The sequence below is a fragment of the Corvus hawaiiensis genome, chromosome 3 (assembly GCF_020740725.1).
Source record: "Corvus hawaiiensis isolate bCorHaw1 chromosome 3, bCorHaw1.pri.cur, whole genome shotgun sequence".
Taxonomy (NCBI): domain Eukaryota; kingdom Metazoa; phylum Chordata; class Aves; order Passeriformes; family Corvidae; genus Corvus; species Corvus hawaiiensis.
Genome location: NC_063215.1, coordinates 36,050,139 through 36,075,914, shown reverse-complemented (window position 1 = coordinate 36,075,914; position 25,776 = coordinate 36,050,139). Strand labels below are relative to the sequence as shown.

Genomic DNA, 25,776 nt, shown 5'->3' with positions numbered 1-25,776 from the left:
CCTACCCTCAGCCTACAAAGTGTAAAGGAGGCTATGAGCATGTTCTGAAGCTCAGGCGGCCTGGTGTGATCACCAGCATAACACAATGGGTTGGGCATAAAAATTCAATTGAAATTTCACTGTCTACTGCTGCTTAAAGCTTAAGTTCAGGTTGAAATATGTGGCAGCTGTGTTTAATAATGGACACAGATGGACCTTAGAGAGCTACTTCAGTGAAAAAGTGCAGTTCTTTTGAGTGAAGACAGTTTGGAGAGGACATATATTAATATATGTTTAAGTATCCTTAATTATTTTGAACTCTAAGTTGGGTAGCTACTTCATCTGCTTACTTTCTAGTCTTTAAAAAAGTGGTTGACATCACACACAATGCTGTGGCTAGTTGGGGTTCAATTTGATGGTCTATATAATTCTTTAGCAGCTCAGCAAGCCCAGCTTCTAAATTATAGTAGGCAAGAGGGATGCCACTAGATTAATGTCCAAGCAGTAAATGTTAATGTAGTGTCATATTCTTGAAAGGTGATTCTTCTGAAGACTAGAGTTGCAGATGTAAGACCATATGTGAGACATTCTAACTGAAATTTACTGCATTATTTCTTTAGAGAAATTTTTTGAAATGAAAAAGGGACAATGTAAAGATGCTCTTGAAATCTACAAACGATTTCTAACTCGAATGACCAGGGTATCAGAGTTTCTTAAAGTTGCAGAGGTAAGTGGCTTTCAGTCTTCTGGAGTCTGGCACTTAAGTACTTGGTGATTTTTTTTTTTTTTTTAGCACCAATGTAAAGCATTAATTGCACTTGTTAAGCATCTGTCTCAGTGCGTATAAACGGATCTGGATCTTGGATCTGCTTGTTCAGGTCTTGTAGTTAAGCCCTGCTTAAGACTTCTACATGGCTCTGTGGTGCAGCCAAACTCAACTTTCCTGGTTAGATTAATAGATGACATGACTTCAAATGTACCAGTATTTCTGAGAAATGCTGTAATAAATGCATACTTCTAGGACAGGTTTGAATATTAGAGGAAGATACAGCAATTGGGAATAAAAACATGCAGATTTTTAAAATCTGTTTTTTTAGTTTTTGCAGCCAACATTAGGTTAACTGTAATGTGAGATTTTCCTGGTTTTGTTCCTTGTTATCATCCTCTTATGTGGATAATAGGAATATTACATGGTTAATTAACTCCTTTGCTGGGTTCTCATTTGTGGTAGTTGGCTCTTTGGCACAGGGTGCACATTTTCCACGTTTCATACTTCATTATAACGGACAGCAGTAATGAGCTTAATAAAAAGTTTGTTTCTTTGCTAATTCACTTGTCTATGGAGAAGCCTAATAGACTCCCTAATGACTTGTAATGTCAGATATGAATATTGAACTTGAGGGAGTAAAGTACTTTAGGGACATAGGTCAGCTTTTCTGGACAGGGGTTATAGTGACTCTGCTTCAGGATTACAAGGTGCACAGGAGCTTGCTGCTCTGCTGCAAAAGCTGAACTAGCAGTCACTCTGAAGAACCATAGTGAAGCAACAGGGCAAGTAATAGAAGATTGCAGACTTAGACTTAACTTCCTGTCCTCTGAGACAATGGTATATGACCAGTGTATTTCAGTATAGAGTATGAATTTCACATGTGGGAAATCCTGCTCCATCTTGTTATCCTTTTATTTTAAATGGATTTTTAATTTGTGGGGAAAAAAACCAAAAACCTGCTGCAGGTTATGGAAGGTAGCTGCTGGAAAGATAGACATCTGCTTTCTAACTTTGTAGTATTTTTCTAAAGACAGAGTGCATTATAGCTTGAAGAAAATTAATGCCTGCTGTAGTGGAATAATGCACTTAGGTTTTACCTTTAATCTTTTATCTCCACAGCAAGTTGGGATTGACAAAGGTGATATACCTGATCTTACACAGGTAAGCTTCTCTTGCAGTCTTTTTGGATTTGTGTAATAAATAAAAGTTCTGTAATTAGGAAAGCACACCAGGAATGCAAATGTTGGTGAAGGCATGCCACCTAACATGCTGTAGCTGCTGGTCCATTTTAAGTATCACTTGTAAATTGGCTTGGGTCCCTGGCTTTGTGTTTGATGTGAAGAGGATATTTACTTAGAGGAAGAGGTCCATGCTGAAGAGTTCACCTGTGGCAGTTTTGATGCCAGTAAAACTGGAACAGAAGAGCAACCCAAACTACTGAGCAGCTGCAAACCCCAACTGTTCATATAGTTTTTGTTCATGCAGTTTTCGATAGCCTCTTGAAAGCCAGGTTTAAATCAGCATCAGAATAGTGTTTCTCTTAGTTGAATGCCACTTAAAAATTCTGAAAGTGAGATATTATGAGAAGGTGGAGAGTTATAATCTTTGTGGATTTCATATACAATGGGCCTATAAAGTCTGGCCACTCCTTCAGCAGAGAAAAGCAGCATGTGCAATACCAGACCTAATCCTGAAACAGCTGCCACAGTATGTTCCCCTAATTCTGTACCTCAGGGGCTCTTTTTTAACACAGTCCGGTCAGTGATGAACTGAGTCCTTAAACCAGAAGAGATCACCTTAAACCCAGTTAATGAAATATGCTTTATAAATTTCTGTGGCATTTGTATCTGCTCCTGCTTGTGTTGTGCCAGCCTGTTCTGCATCATCAGTCAGTGCCACACTTGCTCAGCAGCACCTTAGTTACGGCTGCCGGATGGTCCCTTCCACCCCGTGAGCCAACACTTTAAAAAACAATGGTTCTTTTGGAAGGAAGGGATCTACTGTGATAATCTCATCCAACTTCCTGACCACTTCAGTCTCTGCTCAGGTAGTCTGTCACAGCTGTGTTCTCCCAAAGGCTGCTTGGCACTCACTTGTTAAGGCTAGCCTGAAACATGCTGTATAGCTCATGTATAAGACCTCAGCAGCATACTTCGGAGAGAAATAAATAAAAGGTGAATAATAAAACTGAATTTCAGTTAATAATTAGTACATAATTCTGCATAGTATCAATGGTATACCTAAATTTCTATAGCAAGCCCTGGCAATAGTTGGTATTCTGCAGAAGTTGGCTGTGTTGAAACTCTGTGTGCACATACTCTGTAAATCCAGACAAGTGGTCCCAGTAGTGTAATCCAAGTTGATAATTGTCTTCTTTGGACTTCATAGTTTGGCTACAAAGTTTTGGAGACTGAGAAGGCATATTTGCAGAAAAAAATCTTGGTTCATTTTTATTTACTAGCATTTCTTAAAGTATGACAGTTTTGCCCCTAGTAGCTAGTAGGGAACCCATATCTAAGGTTCCAGCACAAGGCTGACTGATAGATTATCTAATGTTAAAACAGCATCTAGAAGGCATTAAGCAATGTTCAGTGTTGCAAATTGGGTACTAGATAGTATTTCCTTTCCAAATTGGTGCATCTGGGTAGAAATTTTCTGAAGCTTCTTCTCTGAGTTCTGTTTGATAGATAAGTTTTGTATTACCTTGCTGGTTTTTAAGAAACCTTTGACTAGTATATTGGAAAGCTATCTAAAGTGTCTAGAAGTAACTGGTAACAGTAAATCATGCAATCCTTTTTTTTAATTTTTTTTTTTTAAACATAGCTTTTACTTACATGTTAAAGTCACACAACATGTATCTTACAATATAGCCTTTTTGAATACGTAAAAGCCTGAATCCGTCTGGATTTTTTTAATTTGTTTTACCGTTCTTCTTTCATTTTCTGCTGGAGAATTCTTGTAACTAGGTCACTCATGTTTAACCAATTCTTATTATGCCCAAATGAATTGAAAGTTAATAAATATGCCTGTAAAAGCAGCAAGGTCAAGATGTCTCTTCACTGCTTGTGTACGTAGGACGTATTTAAACTCAATATGTCATTTAAGATTATTTTGAGCGTTTTAAATTTCTGGATGTGTTAAGTTACTGGTTTTAATGCTAAAATCAATATGCAGACACTGCATGCACACTGAGCTGTGCACTGGTACTAGCAGGTGCTATGCATCCTGAAATACCTGATGCAGCCAGTCTGCTTGTTTTTCAGTATAGGAGCAGTGAGTAGTCTGTTTTCAAGCATCACAAACTGACTTGTTTGATAATTATGTCTGCCCTGAAATTAAAGATGTTATTTATGAAGAACATCATAGATATTGCTGTCAGGAATTGTGGTTGATCTGAAAGAGACTGATAAAGAGAATTCCCTGTTTAGAGACTGATGAACTGATGAACTTGTAACGCTGATGAAATATTCAATTATTATATGCTACTGTATCTCTCAAGGGTTTCTTCTCTGCTTGTAGATCTTCTAGGAGTCTACTTATCCAGACTCTATTTTTATACTGGAATAGCTAAGCCCAGTGTGCATTTACAACTACTTTTTCTGTCTGCCATTGTAACAGCAAGTGCCTGTGGGTATTGGCTGCTGACCACAAAAAAGTTGCTTAAAATAAAACCTAAAATCGGGGAGGCCTGAAAAAGCTTAGTTTTTTATAGATGTCTAAAATAGTAATCTTTCTGCATTTTGATCTAGCTGCACAGTAACCTGTGTCAGGGTACCATTTTGCTAAGAACAGATAAAAGGTTTTGTGATGTTGGGGGTCTTGAGATAAAGGTAGCTCCTTCTGGGGGCATTGGAAAGAACTTTGTTTCATTTAGACTGCAAATGCTTTCTAACCCTCTGGTCATGAAAGAGGTGTTGGGGGTCTGACCACAAGCAAAACTGAAAGTGTGACCTTGAACCTGTGAATCTTGACATTAACCCTGTGGATGCCTGTGCTGTTGTCAGTGTTTAACACTGATTTTAAAGCATGATGAGCAGCACATCCTGGATTTAGGCTTCAGGTGCTGCATAGTAGAGGTAGACGTTTTCCCTCTGCAAATTTGGATGCAGTAACATCTTTTTAAAACTGGCTTTGCCTGAATACTTCTAGCATGGAAATGCACTATTTCCACACTGATGTAAGTAAAGTAACTGAATGAGCACACACAGTGGGCTTCAGGGAAGTTGGTGCTGGATTTCAAAGTATGGTTAGATCACTGCAATACATTGAGGTGTGTATCTTTCTTTTCACTTTCAAGGCTCCCAGCAGTCTCATGGAGACCCTTGAGCAACATCTAAACTCACTGGAAGGAAAAAAACCTGGCAACAAGTAGGTATATATGTTGTACCATGTATCTAGGCATAGGAGTGACAGGGTGAGATTAATTCATGTTTAGGTTTGCCTCCACCAACCTCCTTCTGTCACTTAGCTGGAAAATAAGTAAGACAAGGCTTTTCCTTCCCTTTAAAAAGTCATCTTAATGGCAACCTTTTCTTTAATTACTAGTAGTGGGGGAAACACACCGAACAACTAGACACTTTCCAAAATTAAGTAAAATTACTTCAGGAAAACTTGAAGGAACTGGGGGTTTGCATGCTGCTAAGGCTTTTATCATCAAAATCTATTTCTTTTCTAATGGTTTTGCATCTTCTTGCTAGATACTTGCCATGGCTAAATCTAGGAAGGATTAAGCTAAACCTCTGTTTTCTCTTTTACTGTTGCTTTCCTTGCAATTTAGCGAAGGGTAAGTACATACCTTTACATATCACTTGCTTACTGGCATGGTTATGTGTATTTTTCAAAGATTTTCTTGAGCACTTAGATATTTTCTTTGAACTGAGCTCAACTGTTCTTTGCTTTTGTATATAGTCATTAAGTTATTTTTTTGTCATTTCTGTGATTAGAAGATCTGCAAATCTTGTAATCTGTTCTACAGCTCCTAGGACTTACCCAATTCAAGTAACTTATGGGATGGATGCTAGTTCAATACTGGTGCAGCTTTATCTTCAATTCCTCCTTTCATCTCTTAGATCAAAGTAGCTCTAAAAATATGTAGCAGTATTTTCATACCTCATAATGAAAGCAAACAGATGCACTGACGTGCATTTTAAGTTATGATTAAGGCTCTGTCAGTTACTCTTAGTGTGATTTTAGTGCATGTGGGAGAACTTTCAGCTTGAACTTTCCAACTCACTGTTTTCATACTTTTAAATGCAGTTATTTTCAAGTAACTCTGACTTTCTTTAAAAGAAAGCAGACTTTGAAAATTTGCTGATGCATCCTCAGAAGACTTAAGTTAGATAACTGCTTCAGTATTGGTGGTGTTCTGATGCTGTTGCATGGTTTTCTAATATGGTGACACCTTGCCCATGTAACTCTTTCCTACTGGGTCCTGTAGGCACCGAAGCAAGATACTTGCATGCATCTCTTCCTTTCCTCCATTTAGTAGAGCTTATTTAAAAGGCAGAATAATCCTCTGATGCTAGTTAGCTTAAAAGATTAATTTAAGATTTGAAGTAAAATTGCATTCCTTGTCTAAAGTGGCACATGGAAGTTTGAGAAACGTAAAGGGCATGCAATTGAAGAGGTCTTCAGAGAGCTTTCATGATTAGGTTTTGGTCTTTTTGCAGGAGTTTTGATGACCTAAACTATACTTATCTGAAAATCCCCTTTTTTTTCTAGATCTGGGGCTCCTTCTCCTCTGAGCAAGGTAAATACTGCCAGCTGCTATAATAGATAATTCTTTTTCAGGTGATATGGTTTAGAACATTGTAAGGGCATAATGAGTTAAACTTCCATCTCTTAATCTACTTTTTAGACTTTGCCACCTAATTGACAAAATTGCATCTTTTAATGGCTTTATAAATAATGGCCCTGTAAGAGCATGTCACTGATCTGAAGGGCTGCGGTGCTTGTACCATCAGGATGCTAAGGAACTTTACCTGGGTGTGATGATTGCTCCTTGTGAAAGCATAAAAGATACACATATTTTTATCTCAGTTTCCTTTTTTTTTTTTTGCTTTCACTCCACCTTAATTCTCATGTCACTGAGAAACTTGCTCCAGGGTATTTCTCCTCCAAATATTTTACTCCTTCACTCCCTCTGCTCTGCAGCTTTTTAGGAGGAAGTTTGACTCTTTTAAAACCATGTTCATGTGAAAAGCCAGGAAGAAAGGAGGAAAATTTTCATCCAATATATTTAGTTTCAGAAATGACCTTTATTAGTGAGACTGCTGACCTTAATTTAAAGCAAGGGTTGCCAGTGAAGATGCCTTGGTTTGAGTGTCAGATAAACTAATGGGCTTTATGGTGTTAGTAATAGTATCTCCTGGTATCCCTGGAGCATTGCCAGGTGCTATAGCTGTGTCTCATAATGGGCGTTGTGCAGGAAAAACTCAATGAAATCTTCTGAATCTAAGGCAGGGGGGTCAGTGTCTGATTCTAGAGAAAGTTCTTAAATTTCTTTCTGAAAAGCCCTTTACAAAAAACCACAACAAAACCAAGCAAAAAATACCCCCTCCAACTCCCCTGTTTAATACGAGAGCAGTTGGTGAGAACTACATGGTGGCTCAGAAAGTGTTCTTAAAACTTTAACCACATCTTCCTTGATGCACATGAGGGATTGGGACCCTTATAATCTCAAACTTCACTAAAGCTTTGAGGAGAGTCTAGAAAGCTTACACCCGTCTGCTAGAGTTATGATGATGAGATGGCAGTAGAAGAACTCAGAAGAAAATCTCTTCACCTTTGCCATTCTTTTTCCTTCTTAGAAGTGGTCAGAATGGCAAACAGTACTAAAATTAGGACTTGTTTTCAGTTTTTAGGAAAAGGCTCTCTCTAGCATGAGAGATGCTGTACCAAAGCTTATAGTATCTTTTAGAATTAAATTGACGCTCTACCAGGTAACTTGAGTCTTCAAGTTCACAGAGGAATTGCGATATACTCTCCTGGGTGGCTGTCCTTGCCATACTTGAAGTATCTTTATCCAGAATTGGAGGAGCTGATGAAGCAAAGTCATAGGCTGAGCTGTCTTTTGTATCTTCCCAAGGACTTAACCTTGAGTGCTGTTGATGGCTCTTTAAGCGCTCTTCTGAAGATTTACAAACACACTTTTAACTAGTTTCTAACCATTTCTCTTCTCTCACCGTTTCTGTGGTTAGACTACTAAGGTGCTGTTGAGGGCAAACAACTATTTAATTCCATAGACAACATGAAGAGTCTGACAGTTATAGAAACAACCCCTTTAGAATAAATCTTGTAGAAATTTTTTTCCATCTTTGGAGTCACCCTGGGGTTTCTCAGCTCTACGACCATCTGAAAACTTAGCCCAGTCTTCCTTAAATTCTTTCAGAGGAGAAAACAGCTCACAATAAAAAGGCCTGATGTCAAAATTGGGTTTTTAAAGTATGTGCATCTGTGCATGAGTTGGTTGTGAAGAAATGTTGGGATATTGAATGTATATTTAAAATATTTCTCCAGTCTTCTCCAGCCACAACTGTTACATCTCCTAGTTCTACTCCAGCAAAAACTATTGATACATCTCCTCCAGTTGATCTTTTTGCAACTTCATCTACGGCTGCTCCAGTCAGGTAAGTTAAAAAGTGTATTTCAGTTACTGAGCTTGGTGTGGGTTCCAAAGTCATACAACAGGAGGCTTGCCTGAAAGGCTTTGCTTCTTTTACAAGTAGTGTACATAAGTTTTCAATGATCTACATTATTCTACCAGTATAGATCACAAATAAACTCTTAACACAAAAAAACCCTTACAAAACCCAAAAACCAAAAATACTGTACAGAAACTTCTAATTGAAAGACTGAAGTAATGTGCAAATCCCAAGTAGTCTTTGCTGACCTTCAGGAATCTCTTTCTAAAACTGCTGAATTAATATTCTCTTTTCCTGCTTTTCAAATCAGTTAATGAAGCACAAAGGTAATGAACTTCTGAAGGTTAAAATAAAAAAAATAAACATTTTACCTGTGAGAAAATCTGAACCTTGCTTTCAATTCAAAACCAGAACAAAGCACTCTTGCTCATTGTAAAGAGCAGGTGATTGAACTCCAGAGGCATAAAAACTCTAAGCTTGACCCAAAAGTCTGTAAGATGTAACTAATTTAAGTGTCAGGTGAAGAACTTCACTGAAGAAAGAGCTTCTAGTGTTTGTCATTTAAATGTTCTAGATGAACAAGGTCTGGTTTCCTAAGACCTGACTGCCTTAACCCACAGAAATTTTGCCAGTTCTCTTCTACCTGCAGCCTGTTTATAGCCTGGAGATGCAGGTTTCTTGCTTTCTGACATGGCATGATGTAATAGAGAAGTAGAATGGTGCTGGTGTCAGTCACAGCAGTTATTTTCTCTGTTTTTAGGGACCACCTGGGATTTTGCATTTTCTGGTTTGGGTGTTGTGGTGGGGTTTCTTTTGGTTTGGTTAGTTGGGTTTGGGTTGGGTTTTTTTTAATTTGGTTATTTGGGTTTTTTTTAAATAATTGTACATCTTGTAGTCTGTTGCAAGGTCATTATCAGGAAATGGAAGTAAGTTAAGGCTCCCATCCTGCGTTGTAATGTATTCTTGGGACTCACTACACTAGAGGTACTTATGGCAACTTCTCTAATCCTAAGGCCTGAAAAAAATGTCTCTATTTCATCCAAACTAAGGTTAATTCCTATAACCCAGTCATGACTTTTTAAAAAAATTTGATTGAAATGGCAACTTCCTCCAGTATTTAATGTCTCTCTTCCTTTTCTTGGCAGCTCTTCCAAACCATCCAGTGATCTTTTGGATCTTCAGCCAGATTTTGCTGGTACTGGGCAGGCAGCTCCAGCACCTGCTCCTGTGGGTGCTGCTGCTGCTGCTGCTGCTGGAGGCACTTCATGGGGAGGTAGAGAAACCTCACTATCAGCATCTCTTCTTGCAGTCTCCATCTTCTTGCCTGGCTGAGCTGAAGTCTGCCTCTTCCTCTGCTAGCGCAGGATGTTCCCAACTCACTCCCAGGCTTCTGCTGACCTGACAGTCAGGCATCCCTTTGCAGCACAAGGCTACTTTTTCTTTCCAGGCATATGCATAATAGTATAATCTGCTTATAAGGGCCTGACTGCAAAGCTGGGGGAGCCAGCTAAATGTGACTAAAAGTGAGCAGGAAGGGATGGATGAAGGTGAGCAGGTAGGGTAGGCACTTCAAAACAGAAGAACCAGAACTGCTTATGTGCTTATTGGCAAGGTGGGGGCAGAAACCAGCTCTTCTGTTCATAGAGCAAAGCCCACAGATCAATAGGAGGAGGAACAAAAATAGCTTTTGAAACAAAAATGCATGTAAAGCAAATGGTTGCAACTTAGTTCTGCTGCAAGTGTGATTACCTCTGAGAAGCTGTAACATATTTTAATAAAGTATCTTCCTTGTGTACTTAGAATAATAATATGGAAATAGAAGTAGAGGGCTAACTGCTTTCAAACAGGAATAGCTAACCAGCTCTCTGAAATCTGACCCTGTTGTTCCAGGCAGCACTAGCAGCTGGTGATCTGGAGGACCACAGTAAATGTAGGCAGTGTTCACTCCTGTCCTGTTAAGACAAGGAATTAGGCCAGTAAATGTGATTTAATTTGCACAGTTGTAAACCCATTGTGGGGTAATCTTAGGAGATCCTGTGTGGCAGCTTAATGAGCTCATCAGCCCTCTGCCAGCAGGAATGCAACACTGAGTCATGCTGACTCTGCTGTCAGTGCTCATACTGGGTACTGGTGGCTTCTGCAGTCCCTGCTTCCGTTCTTAGTTGTAGTTCATTACAGATGACATTGTACTTCAGCCACTTCATTATGAGAGGATAGCTAGGGCTGCCATGTAGACATTGTATTGCATATTCCAGTTTAATCTGTTGAATTAATTTCTTTTTTTTCCCCAGCAAATGTCAATTTTATTAACAGAGAGGTAATCTTACCCAGAAAGCAAGACCAAAGAGTCATCTATTCTAAGATGCCTGGGACTAATTATTCTGCAGTATTTTGATTGTGTCCTATTTGTCTTACTTTGTCATTGCCAAGCACTGAAATACAAGCTTTTGAGATGTTTGAAAGAGCATGAAAGAGCTAACTTTTTTAAGCAGTTGCTCATTCCTGCAATAATAGAAGTATAAATAAATAGCCAGTAATATTTGAAGTACTGCTTTGCATGGAAATTTTAGGCTGATTTGGTTTGCTTTTTTTCTTTTTTGGACAAAACACCCATAGTTTGGAACTTAGGTTTTTTTATTCCTCTGAATTACTAAAACTTTAAAATTGATTAGTAATGCACCTAGTCTTGCTCCATGACAGAAAAGGACAGCTAACTATTTTCCTGTGGCCAGAATTGTCACTACCCTCATCAAGAGTACTTATCTTTCAGAATAGCATTTTGGTAACTTAGTAAGCTTCAGCTTTGTCTGCTGCTTTACTGCTGGCAGTAGTCCAGGTATGATGACCTGTTACTGCCCTGGAATCTTGCTTGCCTTTTTTTTTTTTTTTTTTTTTACCTCTCTGAAAGAATAAAAATATTTCACTGGGAGGGTAGGGCAGTACTGAAGCAGATCCATGATGTGAGCTAGTGAACTCTCCATTCCTGGAGATTGTTCAAGACCTGACTAGTCAGAGCCATGACTGACCTAATCTGGTGTTGGGAGCACTGTTGTTCTGAGCAGGAGGCTGGACAAGATGACCTTCCTTCCACCCAGGACTTTTGGGAGGATGTGTAACCATGCCTCCCTGCCACTTGAGCTGCTTATTCTTCTGGGCTACAGCAAGTTAATGTGGAAACTCATGAGAAAATAGTAGTAGAGGGAGGAAGCTGGAAGAAGTGCTGCAGTTCAGAATAGCCAGGAAAATGTGAACATCAAATACTTCATGGTGCAGCATCAATACATGTCAACAATAAATAATCCTGCTTTTCTCAGTCTCACTGGCAGTGTTGATTCTATGTGTTTTGGCTGTATATTCAGTATAGTGGACTATATATGGGTATGTACAGTACACTGTGTATTTTGTTGTATACCTACTGTATTTCTGAATGCACAGTATGTCATCTAGCAAATGAACTATAACGTGAAAATCTACACTTCTATCAAGATAGGGTAATATGCTGCCTGCAGCATACTGCAAGAAGAGATAGGTATTTGGCAGCCAGAGTAGACTATAGTATTACAAAAAAGACAGTAGGTCAAAGTCTGCATCTTTGTGAGGTTTGACTCTTGGATGTAAAAGCAAATTGACTTGAATTTCTGCTCTGAACTACCTTACTGTGTGCCTTAGAACATGGATTTGCTAACAATATTGTTCCTTTAATATTACTATACAAAACCCCACTGGTTTTAATCATTCCCATATTAAGACTAAGCGTAGATTGCGGTGCTGGATAATTGTAATTCCACTGTATCAAGTTCTATAACATAACTGAATACTAAGAAGGCATTGAATACTAAGCTAATAGAACTTAGAAGTTTGCCAACAGTTGTTTATCTCAAGTCTAACTGTGAGACATCCACCAGGTGTGCAGTAATGGGATACCAGAGTGCTGCATTTTTAATGTACTGTTCTGCTCTTTCAGAATGGTGTTTTGACTTAGTTCAGTTGTGCAGTCAGTCTCAAGTAGAGCTTGCCCGAGGAACTAATTACGAACATTGTAAAGAACCTAAATGTAGGTTTTTCCTGCCACTTTTACAAGTGTTGTAAAATAAAGACAAATTTGTGAAGATAGGGCTATGCCTGCTCAAATAATTTTGCTTCCAAATGCTGACCCACAGTCAAGCATCAGGACTCTGCTTGCTGTTCAGTGTGGATCAGATGAACCCATGACCCTGTTATGTGTGCAATGAATCTAGGAGCAGCACTGAGCTACTGGTTAGTAAACAAATAGTTGTTGAACTCAGACTATCCTATCTACAGAATAAAAATTTAATAGGACAGACTCATTAGTTTTCACATGTTTTTATATCTTGTAGTTGATTTTTATGTAGGCAAAACTTCTGTGTTTGAGCTCAATCTGGCTGATCTCAGAGGACATCAAATTGTAGGAAAGTCTGTCATTAGAGATGCTTCATTGGCTTCCAGAAACAGTTGACTAAGGAACCAAAGCTGGAGCAGAGCCAGTCTGCTTATGCTTATGCTGTCAACATTCATACTCCTTATAGCAAGTGCTAACAGAGTTAGTTGTTTCTGCAGAGCATGTTTGCTCTATCATAAATGCAGAAAAAGCTTTCAAAGAGGAGCTGCTCTACTTATTTATTTATTTAGCACTTAACAGTTGTCCCAAGTCCAAGAACCACCACCTGTTTGTCTCTCGGAATATATTTCGGGACTAGGGATGCCATGTATCATATCCTGAAGTAACTTAACACTGTATTTGCAAGCTGCTCACTGCTAAGGTACCCTTGCTTTAGTGCCTGTTCTGTGAAGGGTTCTAGGCATGTACTGGTTCTGTTTTGAAGAGTTGTTAAACAGATTGAGCTTTGTCATGTCAGAATAACTTCTTGAATGTTAGAAAAGCAAGTGTAGAAATTATGTTTGTAGACATAACCTAGACATGTAATTTAGAATGAACATTTGGCTAAAGAATATCTTCAATCTGGCAGTTCTGCTAATTGCTCTGTTTTTTTATTCTGCTGTCATTTTAATGGACAATCACTAGACCTCTTGGGAGAGGGTGAGTAGTATTTTTGATTTCTAAGACCTTTGTATGTGAAGACTCCTTACTAAAAGCTCCAGCTTTCTGGAGCTGAGTGATTGTGGTCTCTGCCTTTCCCCTTACCTTTCCTGTTTGATCTTCATTACATGGTTGCATATAGATAATCTGGCTGCACTTTCCGGTGTTACCTCTGAGCCACAGATTTCAGATCCATTTGCCTCAGAGCCTACTGCAACTACTGCTCCAACCACTGATACTACAACTACTACGGCTGCTGCCGCTACAACTACCACTGTCACTGCTGCCACTGCTGAAGTGGATCTCTTTGGAGGTTAGTTGGGTTGCTGTAGTCCTCTACACCAGTTCATGATGCAGTTGAAGCAATACTGAGCTCAGCTGTGTAGCAAGGCCTCTGGTTTAACCAGCTGTATCAGAAGTGCCTGTGTGTTGGGTGCTAGATGGAACAGGAAATATAAACTGCCCAACTACCTCTGTTTGCTGTGCTTTTAGCTAATAGACTCTGCATATATATGGAAAAATATATGGGAAACTGTAAACCTTAAGACTGAGTTACCATATGATTGAACAGCTAAGAACAGTAGTTCTCAGGTCCACATGGGAGTAAGCAGGAATTTTTTTCCACATTATTCAATAAATATGCACTGTACTACAATTTCTAGGAAAAGCAGCTGTGCTCTCATAGTTGAAGAGGATGGATGTGACAGTGTCCTGCCCCTTTGTTACTTGTCATGCTTGGGCTGTGTTGTGTTTCTTTTGGGTATCTCCTGTAAATCGAGTATAGAGCCAGCTGAAATTACTGTACTTCAGCAGTCTTGAATCTGGGTTTTATTTCACAAATATTTGCAGTAAATTGAAGTGCTGATGAATTTGTACTAAATGCCACCTATGCAAATAATAATATGTAAAGGAAAAAAGGAAACATAGTGTTTAGTCCTGCTCATTTAATTTCTAATGTTATCTGCTATCCATTTGAGTAAGAATACATTTCCCACTGTATGTTGTCAGTTTTCTTGTTACTCTTGTGGAGCAGGAGGCTTCCCAACAGCATGCCAAAAATTACATTTCTTTTGAACAATATACTAGCCCAGTAATGGAGAATTCTTCTCGTTTACAAACTGTTAACATGTTTAAAATCACCTGACCACTCTGTTTTTCTAGTTTTCTCTTCTCTCATGCATACTTCCAGTATGACAGGGGGATGTCAGGAATAAGTAATAACTTATTTGCTATCAAGACTGAATTCCAGTATCTTCTCTGTGGGGTTTGTTTATCTATCACTTCTACTGACAGGAGTGCCGGAGAGGTCTCATATATAAACAGCTTGACTGCAAAGGTGTTTCCTAAAGACTGAAAGTTCCCAGTTAGAAGGTTGTTTAGGACTGGCTTCAACAGACAGCACCAAAATATCCCCCATTAAAGTGCTGAAAAGCTGTAAGAAAGGAATACAGCTCCTACATGCTACCTACCCCTCCTTTTACAAAGATTGATAATATTCCAAGTGCCACAAGATCAGCCAGTTTAGAAGTAGCTTCAAATTGTCATGGGCAAGGTTCTGGATGCCACTAGGAGCGAGAGAGAGTCTGATGTTGGTTGCTCTCAGGAGCCTGTTGCAGAAGCCAGGGCCTGTGCTCATTAACAACCCTGCAGATGCATAGAGTGTGAAACTTCTGGTAATGTAAGCACTGAGGTCGAGCCAGTCTTGGATACCACACCTTCAAATTGCATTATCAATTTATTAATTTAGTAATTAATTTAGTAATAGGTATAGGACTTTTTGAAAAATGAAACAATAGTTAAATGGATAGAAATCACTGTGAACTTGAAACAGGATTAGAAAAACACCTATCTGTGCTTGTTGTTCCAGTACCACAGCAACAAGATGCAATCTTCTTTTCTACCTTTTCCACTACTCTGTGCCTGGAAAAACAGCTGCTGCCAAATCACATGCCTGCCTCCAGGCTTGTCAGGCAAAGACCTGGATGTGTTTAGTTTCTAGTGATTTAACTGATCATTAGATAACTTAGTGACACATGTTAAGAAGTGGAGCTTCACCCTTCAGTGGGGAAAGAATTTCACTTTTGTGGTATGCAGACTTCTGTGACTTGATCTCTTCCTTTAAAGAGAATGTATTTTGTCTCTCAAATGCTATAAATCTCCAGTGGAGTATATATTAGATGCATACTGATTTTTTTTTTCCCCTGGAACACTTCAGAATGAAGCAAGGTTCTGTTATTTATGATAGCAGAAAACCTTTGGTTCTCAAGAAGAGAAATCTCTAAACACACTCAGCAGTAAAGATACTTTTGCAGTGCCTTCAAGACACCCACTTTTCAAAAAAACTTCAAGACCCTTTTAAGATCCATGAGTCTACATTGAACTTCCATCTCTCTGCTCATGGTTTGAGGTTTTTTGTTTCTTTCTTTGGTTTTTTTTTTTTTTTTTCCCCTGAAGGCTGTGCTGTAATTGTATTCTAGCATCATATACTAATATCCTTTGTTACCTTAAGACTGTGCAAGAAGAGGTAGTTTTGGGGCAGACACCGCTACTCTCTAGTTTTTGTGATGCTAGACATGCTTACACTTAATCCTATTAAGTAGGTATTTCACCTTTGAAGTCTGCTGGAGATACAGTCTTCAAGGTCACCTTAACTTCTTGCAGCTTGCCAGTGCTTCACACGATTTCTTGTGGTAAGGTGTGGTAGGAGAAGGTACAGGAGCAGTGATCTCAGGAGAAAGAGTCTTCAGGGAGTGTCTGTGTAGGGAAAGAAGCTGACAGCTGCAGGAAGGAGGTAGCCAAGCTGAAGGAAGAAGCAGCAGAGGAGGCTTTGGAATAACTGTTGACTGCACTGTATGGCTGACACTTCAGCTGATAAGAGCCTGCGTGCTGCCTAGGACTGGGCTTTGTCTTGGAGAGATAAGCTCTGCATTATGTCTTCATTGCTAATATGGTATTGGAAAGCAGATGAGAAATGCAGGATTGATCTAGCACAGCTTTTTTAAAGAACTCAATCTGATTAATAGACAAGCTTTCAGTTACCTGGGCCAACTTGAGGAACTCCTTACTGTGTTTCAAAGATAGGCAAGAGGAGGCTGTTTTCAAAGTGCAGCTGGAATCATTCCTGAGAGGGGAGAAATGCAAAGGTAGAAGAAAGGCAAAATACCTTGATATGGCACTCAGTAATAGAATTTGGGCACGGTATTTTTGCACATGTGTAGTGTGCTCTTGAGTTACATTTTGTTGTGGGATTACTCTGTAATCAGTGCAAGTAACAAGTCATGGCAGACACTGTGCAAATGCCAGTTATGAGGCATTAAGATGACTTGAATTGTAAGTGGACAGAACTATGGTCTTCCCTGTAAAGAAACTACAGGCAAAGTGATGAAAACTTTTGGCAGTAAAGGGCTAATGAATGTACCTTGTGCTGGCACATGCTGGTATAGCAAGCTAGCACATAGTTAAAAAAACCCAAACAAACAACAGACACTTTGCATAATTACTATTATTTCCTAGCTCTGAGCATAGTGAAATAATTCTTTTTAACTCAGGTCAGGTTTTCTATATCAAAAAGTAATGAAAAGGGAGAAAGCTCTGGAAACAGTTTCTTGTGTGCACTTTAGTTCAATGATCTTTCCTCTATTTGTGACTTCCACAGGATTGTTTCACCTGTTGCATAATACATTGATGATTATAAGTCAGTGGTATCATCTCTGTGAGTAAATTTGTCATGTATTGATGCTGTGGCATCAAATGAAGCCTGAAATTATGAGATGAAAGAGATCACTCTGCAGGAACACTTTGTCTGCAGACAAGATGTAGGGAAGCACTGCTTCAGTATTTAACAACTTTGAAAAGCCCTTGCTTGCACATTATTTCAGTAAGAGCTATATTTATGAATTCAAGTGTAGTGCAGTACCTAATACATACCTGTCACTCCTGGTAGATGTTCCATGCAGTGTGAACTTGCAAAGGTTTCAGCAACATCCCTTTAAGTTTTCAGGATGTCAAGAAATTCAAGTGAGGACCATATGTTACTTGATTCTAGAAGTCAAAAGCTGAATTCGCTTTTGAAACAGGAGATGCAAAAATGTAATGAATACAGTAACAGCTTTAAAGGGAGAAAATCTCTTGCATTGCTGAATGTGCAAATGTAGGGTTACTACACCAATATGGAGGAACAAAAAAGAAAATAAACTGTCCCTTCTTTTAATAGTAAAATATGCAGATTTAATTGTATCCATTTTTGCATGTTATGCTGGATTTTAGCAGAGAGCAACTGGGCAGGAGCAGCAGAGCTTTTTGAAAAGAACTTAATAAGTGCTAACTTAAGAAAAACCCAATGGCAAACCCTTGGTTTAAACTGCGGGTTGTAGGGTCACCTGTTCAGGTTGGTTTGTTGCTATGTTCATGTAAGTTTCTTGAACTTCTCAGAGTAACTAATATTAAGAGTTCTTACTATGACATTTTTCATTTAGATTCCAGTATGAAGTTAGGTGTTTATCCCAGCTGCCATTTAACCCAAGTCTGATGCTATAAAAAATTACAACACTTGGCAAGAACCTTACTCAGAACTGTCAGTAAATAATAAAGCTGGTGCCAAACTATCTGTTTCCTTGCATCTGTGGGCTGGAAGGAACTTGTGCCCACCTGAATATCTATGACTGTTACATGTGGAACTTCAATAGCCTACATCTGGACAGGAATAGGTGTCACTCTGAGGCTGAAGTGATCCCAACATAGAACTAATGACTAGCTCTATGCATTCTGATTTTCTGCCTTAGATGTCATCTGGAGTCTATCCTTTCATTCTGAGAAATAATTATAAGTGGGGTTGACCAATGTCTGTGCTGTTGGCCTACAAGCTTGTGTGGGCACAAATATGTTTTTTCAAAAGAGCCCACACTGCCCCTTCATCTGAAAGCTGGCCCTGTAGAGCAAAACTGAACGCACATGGCGTTACACAAAACATCTTCTCGAGCAGGATGATGCAAAACTCTTCAGTTCAGTGCTGAATTCCTTCCCTGTGGTGCACGCCAGTGTCTGGTATACATACAACACTGGGATGTTCTGATGTTTTTACTTGGACAACTGCCATCCAGTTTTGTTGTTGAACAACCCTGTTACTTGAAAAATAGAATTATATTTGAAATGGCTTATTAGCAGGCCTTTTTTGCTACTAACTCATTTTAATTCTATTGTAGAAGACTCGTGGGCTTTCTTCTCTTCTGTTGAAGTTTCGATGCATGTTCTTTTGAGCTTTTTACATTACCTGGCACGACTTTGTTTTTAAAATTGTTGTTTTCATTTTAAAATTGACATTCAAGTTAAAGCATGTTAAGCTTTTTCCTGTGCTAATTTGACAGTGCAATTGCAGTATTCTCTAACAGATTTTTTTAAACTTGCTAACTTTTGTAGCAGTAGAAAAATGTCCTTTACAAGCATCTTGAAGTATTTAATCCTCATGGTGCAGGGTTTTTTTTGTGAAGAATATGCTTGCCTATGAGGATAGTCCAAATGGCACTGTCCATTAGGGCTACTTCATAGAATTAAGAGCACAAATGCTGGTTTAAGCCTAGAAATAATGCTGTCCATAGCTTGAAATGTAAGCATGCCACTTAGGAACTGGCAGACAAAAAGAAAAAAACAGGCAAAAAGCAAGTGGCAGACAAAAAAAACGTTCAAAGAAACCTCATGAGCAAGTCATTCCAAAACCCCAAACTAGTTGTTTTCCCTAACTTGACTGGTTGGCCTAGAAGTGATCCTGAAAGGACAGACAGGCTATGGCTGGCCAGCCGTCAGTTAAGATGAACAATCTTGATCTGTTTGAAGCAAGCTGAGTAAATATAACCTATACATCAGGTTATGGCTTCAGAAAGATCCAGTTGGAATACTGTTAAGAAACAAGTAAGTTCAATTTTTCAGATGTTGCATGACTGACTTGGCTCAAAGACTAGAAATGGTAGATGCATATATCTGCCAGAGTAATTGGATTGTTACTCATAACAGTGCAAAGCACTATGCAAGTAAACTCACAGTTGCAGATTAGTCACATGTAATACAGGCTTTGAGCATGCAAGTTGTTAACATCTGCTCTTAAGTTTTAATTTTGTTAATTAGTTAATTTTGGGTAGTACATGAGCATGCTGCTCTGAACCCTTATACAATGAGAATAATGCCTTCTTTTACACTCACTGTGCTTATTGTGGGCAACCCAAGAAGCTCCATCTGCAAACCCTGTCTAGAACCTGCTTGTGTGGGGTTGGGGGAGAGACAAAACGTTTTGCGCTGCATGACTTGTCTTGCTTTGGAGTAATTCATGTTGTATAAGGGGATCTACCTATGCAATTTAACTTGGTTCTTTTATTATATTTTTCTTCTCTTTATTCTTTTTTTTTTTTTAATTTCTGTTCTTAAATTGCACCCAAGATGCCTTTGCAGCTTCTCCTGGGGAAGCCCCTGCAGCAGCTGAAGGGGCAGCAGCACCAGCTACCCCAACCCCTGTAGCAGCAGCTCTTGATGCATGCTCAGGAAATGGTGGGTTTTATGTCATTAGATAGTCTCTTGTTTTGCTGTTTTGTTTTTTCTTTTTTGTTTAAACTACATGGCAGTGTGTTTTCCTGAAAATTTTGTAGTGTTTGCAATTGGTAAAAACAAACCTTAGACTGAAGAGCATGCTTAACAAAACTGCCTGTTTCCGAGTCCCAGTGACTTTGTGTTTATTGGTAGTGCTAATGAATGGTTCTGTCAGTGCTGAGTTGTAAGCAGTAGCCTGGATAGTCTTTTGCTATATTTGTCTTTTTGGCCTCATCAGCCTTTGAAAGTTCTCCCCTCTAGTAACTAGAACTGCTCAGCCTTTCAGACAGTCTTTATTTTAGAAAAACTTAAGTAACATGTCTGGATAAGTAAGCTAGATGTTAGAGCGACCTCCTCCGTGTGCGTGCGTGTATTTGCAGTATGTGCATTGCCTATAGTTGCTTTGTTCTTGACTTCCTCCCTCACTGATCCTAAGTATGCATACACATATATTTCCCCTCTCCTTTTTACAAGACCCCTTTGCCCCATCCGAAGGTAGTGCAGAGGCTGCTCCTGAGCTGGACCTCTTTGCTATGAAGCCAACAGAGACTGCTGTTCCTGTAGTTACCCCTACAACTAGTGCAGCCACTCCAGTTCCTGCAACAACTCCTTCTCCAGCTGCTGCTGTTGCTGCTGCTGCTACTGCTACTACAGCTACTGCCACTACCACTACTGCCACCACTTCTGCTACCGCCACCACCTCCGCTCCTCCTGCTCTAGATATATTTGGTGGTAATTTTGTTTTTAACTCTTTGATTCTGGTGGATTGATCTGTCAGGAGTACCAAATGAACAATTCATTGTTGCATGCGTGTTGTGTGCTAGGCTTTCAAACCAGAGAGCCTATTAATTTCAAATATGATGTGCAAAACTGGAAACTTCTGTTTTCAGTCCTGCCTTTCAAAAATGAGTTAAAGATGTGTTGTGTTCTTGGCCTTAGATTTATTTGAGTCTGCTCCTGATGCACCTGCAGCGCCTAAGCCAGATGCTACTCCTAGCATAGATCTCTTTGGTACAGGTAAAGAGAGAATTCTTCTGATACTCTGCTGCTTTGAGGCTGTGCAATGGTGTAAACTGAGTTGAGTGATACTTACTTCTTGTTTTTTCTTTCATTTCTGGAAGATACATTTTCATCTCCACAACCTGGAGCTTCTCCTGTGCCTGAGAGTTCTCTCACTGGTGATCTCTTATCTGGTGAGTGCTTGTTTTCACAGGCCATTCCACAGACTTCCTGGGCTTGGATTTTTTTCCAAAAATAAAACAAAAAAATCAACTTACTGCCAATTTACACCTTTAAACTGAAATACTAGGAAATATTAAGTTTTGGGTTTGCTGCTTTGGTCACAAGATGTGCACTTGCTGAAGATGCAAATCATGAAGTGGCTGACACTGAAGTTCAGTAAGTAAGTGATGTTGTTGAGAGAGGAAATCCTCCTCTAAGCATAAGAAAATGTTTCATAAGCAATGTTTTCTTTAAAGTACTGTGGTTTTCAGTTGCTGTGTGAGAAATATAACATTTTCTGTTTGCAGTTCTGGAGACTCTTACCCAAATTTACCAAATCTGTGGTTCTAACTGTTGGAGCCCATGTAGCTTTGAAATATTTAGCTATCATTGTTGCCTTGCTGATACTAAATATTATTTATCCTATGCTTACTGCAGTGGATGCATTTGCAGCCCCCTCTCCTCTACCCGCTGCCTCTCCAGCAAAGGTGGATTCTTCAGGTGTGATTGACCTATTTGGTGGTGGGTATTTTTGTTTCCTCACCACTTCAGAGTTGAATCACTTCATTTCAACTACCTTTGCGCTTTGCGAAAGCTGCGGCTTTCCCCTTCTCACAACTTTTCTGTGTGGCCTTAGGGCTGAGTCTGGCATGTCCCGTTCTTACAACTGCACCATAATGAACTGCAAATCAGCTGTCAGCGTGGTCGTTCTGTTGTCATGACACTTGCCATTCTGTTCTCAGTCAGTGCATGTGTGGCTCTTCCTCAGCTGTCCATTGGAAGTCTGCTCTGTCCTTTTCTTCTTTGCTAATCTCTGTGGTCATGCTGTTTTCTCTCAGTTCCGTTTCTCAAAGCAGCTGAAGTTTTGAGGGTGACTTGTCTCAAAGTGGGTATATCTGAATCACAGGATCTTTGTTGGATTTGACAAGGTGGAAATTAGGATGGGCACCACCAACTCTAGGCATGTTAAAAGCAGAAGTGGTGCTTAGAGGCAGTGAATTTCAAATATTAGTGAGAAATACCTCTAAAAAGATTTCATGTGAACCACTGGCTTCTGGCTGGAATTACTCCAAATTTTCAACCAATCCATTCATCTCCAAAAGACTTAACCCTGTTGTCTTGAATGCTGGGATTTGTATCTGAGAAGAGGCCCAAATAAAAGAGAAGAGATATCTTTCAAGTGCTGGTTTGTTGCACATCCTTTTTTCCACCTGAACTTTGCATCCATGGTACTGCTCTGCAACAAGGATGGCCAAGCAGTTTCATTTTCTTCTTCTGATTTATGAAGTGGTTACTCTTTTGTCATCTTTTGTTTACGATAACTGATGAATTGATGTATTTAATATTGAACTCCTCACTTTTTCTTGATGCTTTCTGGAATTCCCTTTAGATGCTTTTGGAAGTAGTGCTTCTGAACCCCAGCCAACAACCCAGGCTGCTTCTAGTTCCTCAGCTTCTGCAGACCTACTTGCTGGTAATAAAGAATTCGAAAAATGTGTTACTTTAGAGCAATACCGAGAAATGTGTTTGAAATCTTTTATGTTCCTTGGGTGTAGATAGTGGAATAAAATACTTGTTCACAAGATTTCTTAGTACTTTAGATGTTTTAGTTAAAACTAGAGTGATTTGTAATGGAGGCAATATACTGAAGTACAAGCTAACTTCCTATCTTCTTTCCATGTTCTTTGTTATCCTACCTCCCACATAGCCTTATTTTTTTGTACTGTTCACTGAGTATGAGTGTCTGCCTAAAGTTTCTTTTGCTGTCTTCAGCAGTACTAAAGTTAAGCAATATTTCAGGCTATGCTTCTTGTTCCTTACTGCTACGTAAACTTCGAGTTCATTCAATTTGGTTGCTTTAACTGAGGCAGGTTGAACACTTAAATGTTAGTAGCTTAAATGGCTGACAGCAGCCTTGCATTTAGCCAAGGAGAGTGGGACAATGAGAGCACAAGGGAAGAGAAGTGATAGAGACCCTCTCCTTATACTGGGTGAGATGAGGTCTCTGCTAGTGCTGAATGTGGCATCACTGTCACACCCTTTATCAAAGGCTGGATAACTGTATTATTTTAGTCTGCATCCTACAGATAAGCAGCCTAAGCTGAATTCTCCAAAATTTGTGCTATACCATGTATTGGAGTGGCTACAGTGATTGTGCTGAACAGCTGTGACTCATCCCCATCCCAGTTTGAAGTTTGTAGAGAGCAAAATCCCAACACATGAGCTCCTGGTTTGTAGAAGACTTGCCTTAAATTCTGCCATGTTTCTAAATGGTGAATTTGTGTCATGATTTAAATTAATGCTGCCCCAGCCAAAACCAGCACAATCTGTAGAATTGGTGGGTAGGTTATCACTACATTTTCAAGTACCTGCTCAAAGTGTAGAGATTATCTATTTGTGCCACAGGAAGGAAGAAGTTGTCTGGATAATAATAAGGCACGCATCCATTCTCAATCAGCAACCCAGATTCTTAAATTGGGACATAATGTGTAAATGCATGCTAAAGCTTTAGGACAGACTGCCTCAGATTTTAAGGTAGAAGACTACTTTTTTTTTTTTCTATATTGCTTCAATTGGTCTTTGTATTAGTTAGTTTATGGATGGCTTAAGGCCATAGATTAGGTTTTCACTATTAGATTCTGAATCATGACAGTCTTTTGCAGTTACATGTGTTGTCAGGAGACTGAGTGCAATGAGGTTGTAGGACAGTAGATAATTCTGCTTATGCAAACATTACAATACAAAATATTTTATGTCATTAACCATAACTAAGCTTAAATGCAAGTAGGAATTGTGCTCCAGATGGCTTAAACTTCAGCAATGTGCTCTCTGAATCTGATGAGTTGCATTAAATCAAAACCTAAATTATAAAAGGGATGTTCTAAGTCAAAATACTCAAGCAGACATGAAGCAGTTGGGGTTAATAGATGATTTTTTTAAATTTATTTTATTTATGCTTTGAACATACATTCCAAAGGGCTCTAAGTAGATTTGGTTTTTGTTTTTTTTTTTTTTTTTGGCAGACAGAGAGAGTCTATAAACATTGCAGCATATTGCTAAGCATTTGTTCACTCTAGATAATGGCAGATGTATAGCCTGCAGTGTAATCAGTTTTAAATTTAAGAGTGTCTGGAGTTCATATGGTGGCTGAAGGCTTGTCCTTCATGGTTTATGACTTTTTGGTTATACTGTGTGTTTATATGCATAATGTAATGAGTATACTTACTATTCATAATTTTCTTAAGTGTTCTGCTATCAATTAAGTTCCTGCTCTTTCTTGGCTTGCTTAGGAAATTTCGAAGAAATGTTTTCCTACTCCAAGCCTTTCTGCAGACAAAACTAGAACTATGCTGATAAATACAACAGTCTAGCCATTTTCCTTTCTAGATCTTTCTATCCAATTAAACTGTGTCCTTGTGTGTCCCACTATGTACTCTAATAACGTGTTCTTACATGAAATCTTCCTTGACTGTGTAAAAGCAACCTCAAAATCAGGCAGTTGGGGGTGTCCAGGCAACACATCTGACTCAATTACTGCTGTTTCTGCTGACTTTCTTGGGGTCTTCTGCAATCTGTAGACAACTAGGAACTTTGTTTGTTAAAGAATTTTTATGGCTTCTGTGCCTGGTATTACTGTTTAATTCTGCAAGGCTAAAAGCTATGGAATTAAGACCAGTCATCATACAAATATTCACCAGAAGCTGGGGAGTCCTCTCTTCTATAGCTGGAAAAGCAGACACTTTCTGGGGCTTTGCAAAAGCTTACAGAACTTTCTAAAAAAAAATCTTATTAACTGGATCATACCCTTCTGCCAGGCTCCTTGTTCTCACTCAGGAAGTGGAAAGACAATCTCTTTAGATGGCTCCTGTGGTTTAGGAATAGCTGCAGTGAACTGCCTTTGTCATCCTTGGGTCTGGTCAATCTGCTTCTGGTCTGATTCTGTGGCAATTAGTACTTTTGTGCAGATAGTTGAATGCATGGAGCTTTGCTTTGGGGCAGGTGATGATCTAGTGACATGTCAGTCATGTTTCAGCAGGTATGTGCTGCAGACCACCTGCTCAAGAAGAGGTAAGTAGAGGAAGCCTTTTTTAGGCAGCTGGAGAAAGCATCGCTATCACAAGCTTTGGCACTTGGACAACTAGAACCACCATAGTATGTGCTGGAAGGGAAATAGGGAATGTGGCTGGGCACGGGTAATCTGGAAATGTATTAGAGAATCTCTTGATGTGGGTGATCAGGGCATGACAGAGTGAGTTCAGTGGAGAGCCACATAGATGGTGACTTGTGCATATGACATATGCAGAGAGGCTGAACTGGGCTCATTCAGCCTTGAGTAGGCAAAAGGGAATCCTTATAGATGTCTAAACTCATGGGAGTATACAGAGAAGACTAGCCAGGTTCTTCTTGGAGGTGCACAAAGATAGTAAAAAAAGTCAATATATGTGAGAAACTCATTAAATACTGTAATGGTCTGATAGGACAACAGGCCACCCAGAGAGTCAGTAAGATCTCTTGGAAGTGCCAAGGCAAAT

The 25,776-nt window shown here is 39.2% G+C and overlaps 1 protein-coding gene across 23 annotated transcripts in view; it reads left to right on the top strand.

Annotated features, from left to right (window-relative positions):
- SNAP91 (synaptosome associated protein 91) overlaps positions 1-25,776 on the top strand; it is a 64,426-nt gene that overhangs the window by 26,274 nt on the left and 12,376 nt on the right. For 7 of the 23 annotated variants that reach the window (XM_048297051.1, XM_048297052.1, XM_048297050.1 and 4 more), the window contains 15 exons: positions 600-706; positions 1,868-1,909; positions 5,046-5,116; positions 5,526-5,531; positions 6,470-6,497; positions 8,267-8,376; positions 9,537-9,664; positions 13,436-13,450; positions 13,593-13,763; positions 19,877-19,984; positions 20,498-20,755; positions 20,963-21,040; positions 21,145-21,216; positions 21,683-21,766; positions 22,635-22,718. In XM_048297051.1, the coding sequence (XP_048153008.1) occupies positions 600-706; positions 1,868-1,909; positions 5,046-5,116; positions 5,526-5,531; positions 6,470-6,497; positions 8,267-8,376; positions 9,537-9,664; positions 13,436-13,450; positions 13,593-13,763; positions 19,877-19,984; positions 20,498-20,755; positions 20,963-21,040; positions 21,145-21,216; positions 21,683-21,766; positions 22,635-22,718 (1,362 nt within the window). The remainder of the gene's footprint in view (positions 1-599; positions 707-1,867; positions 1,910-5,045; positions 5,117-5,525; positions 5,532-6,469; positions 6,498-8,266; positions 8,377-9,536; positions 9,665-13,435; positions 13,451-13,592; positions 13,764-19,876; positions 19,985-20,497; positions 20,756-20,962; positions 21,041-21,144; positions 21,217-21,682; positions 21,767-22,634; positions 22,719-25,776) is intronic. The other 16 variants (XM_048297054.1, XM_048297046.1, XM_048297049.1 and 13 more) reach the window with 9 other exon arrangements.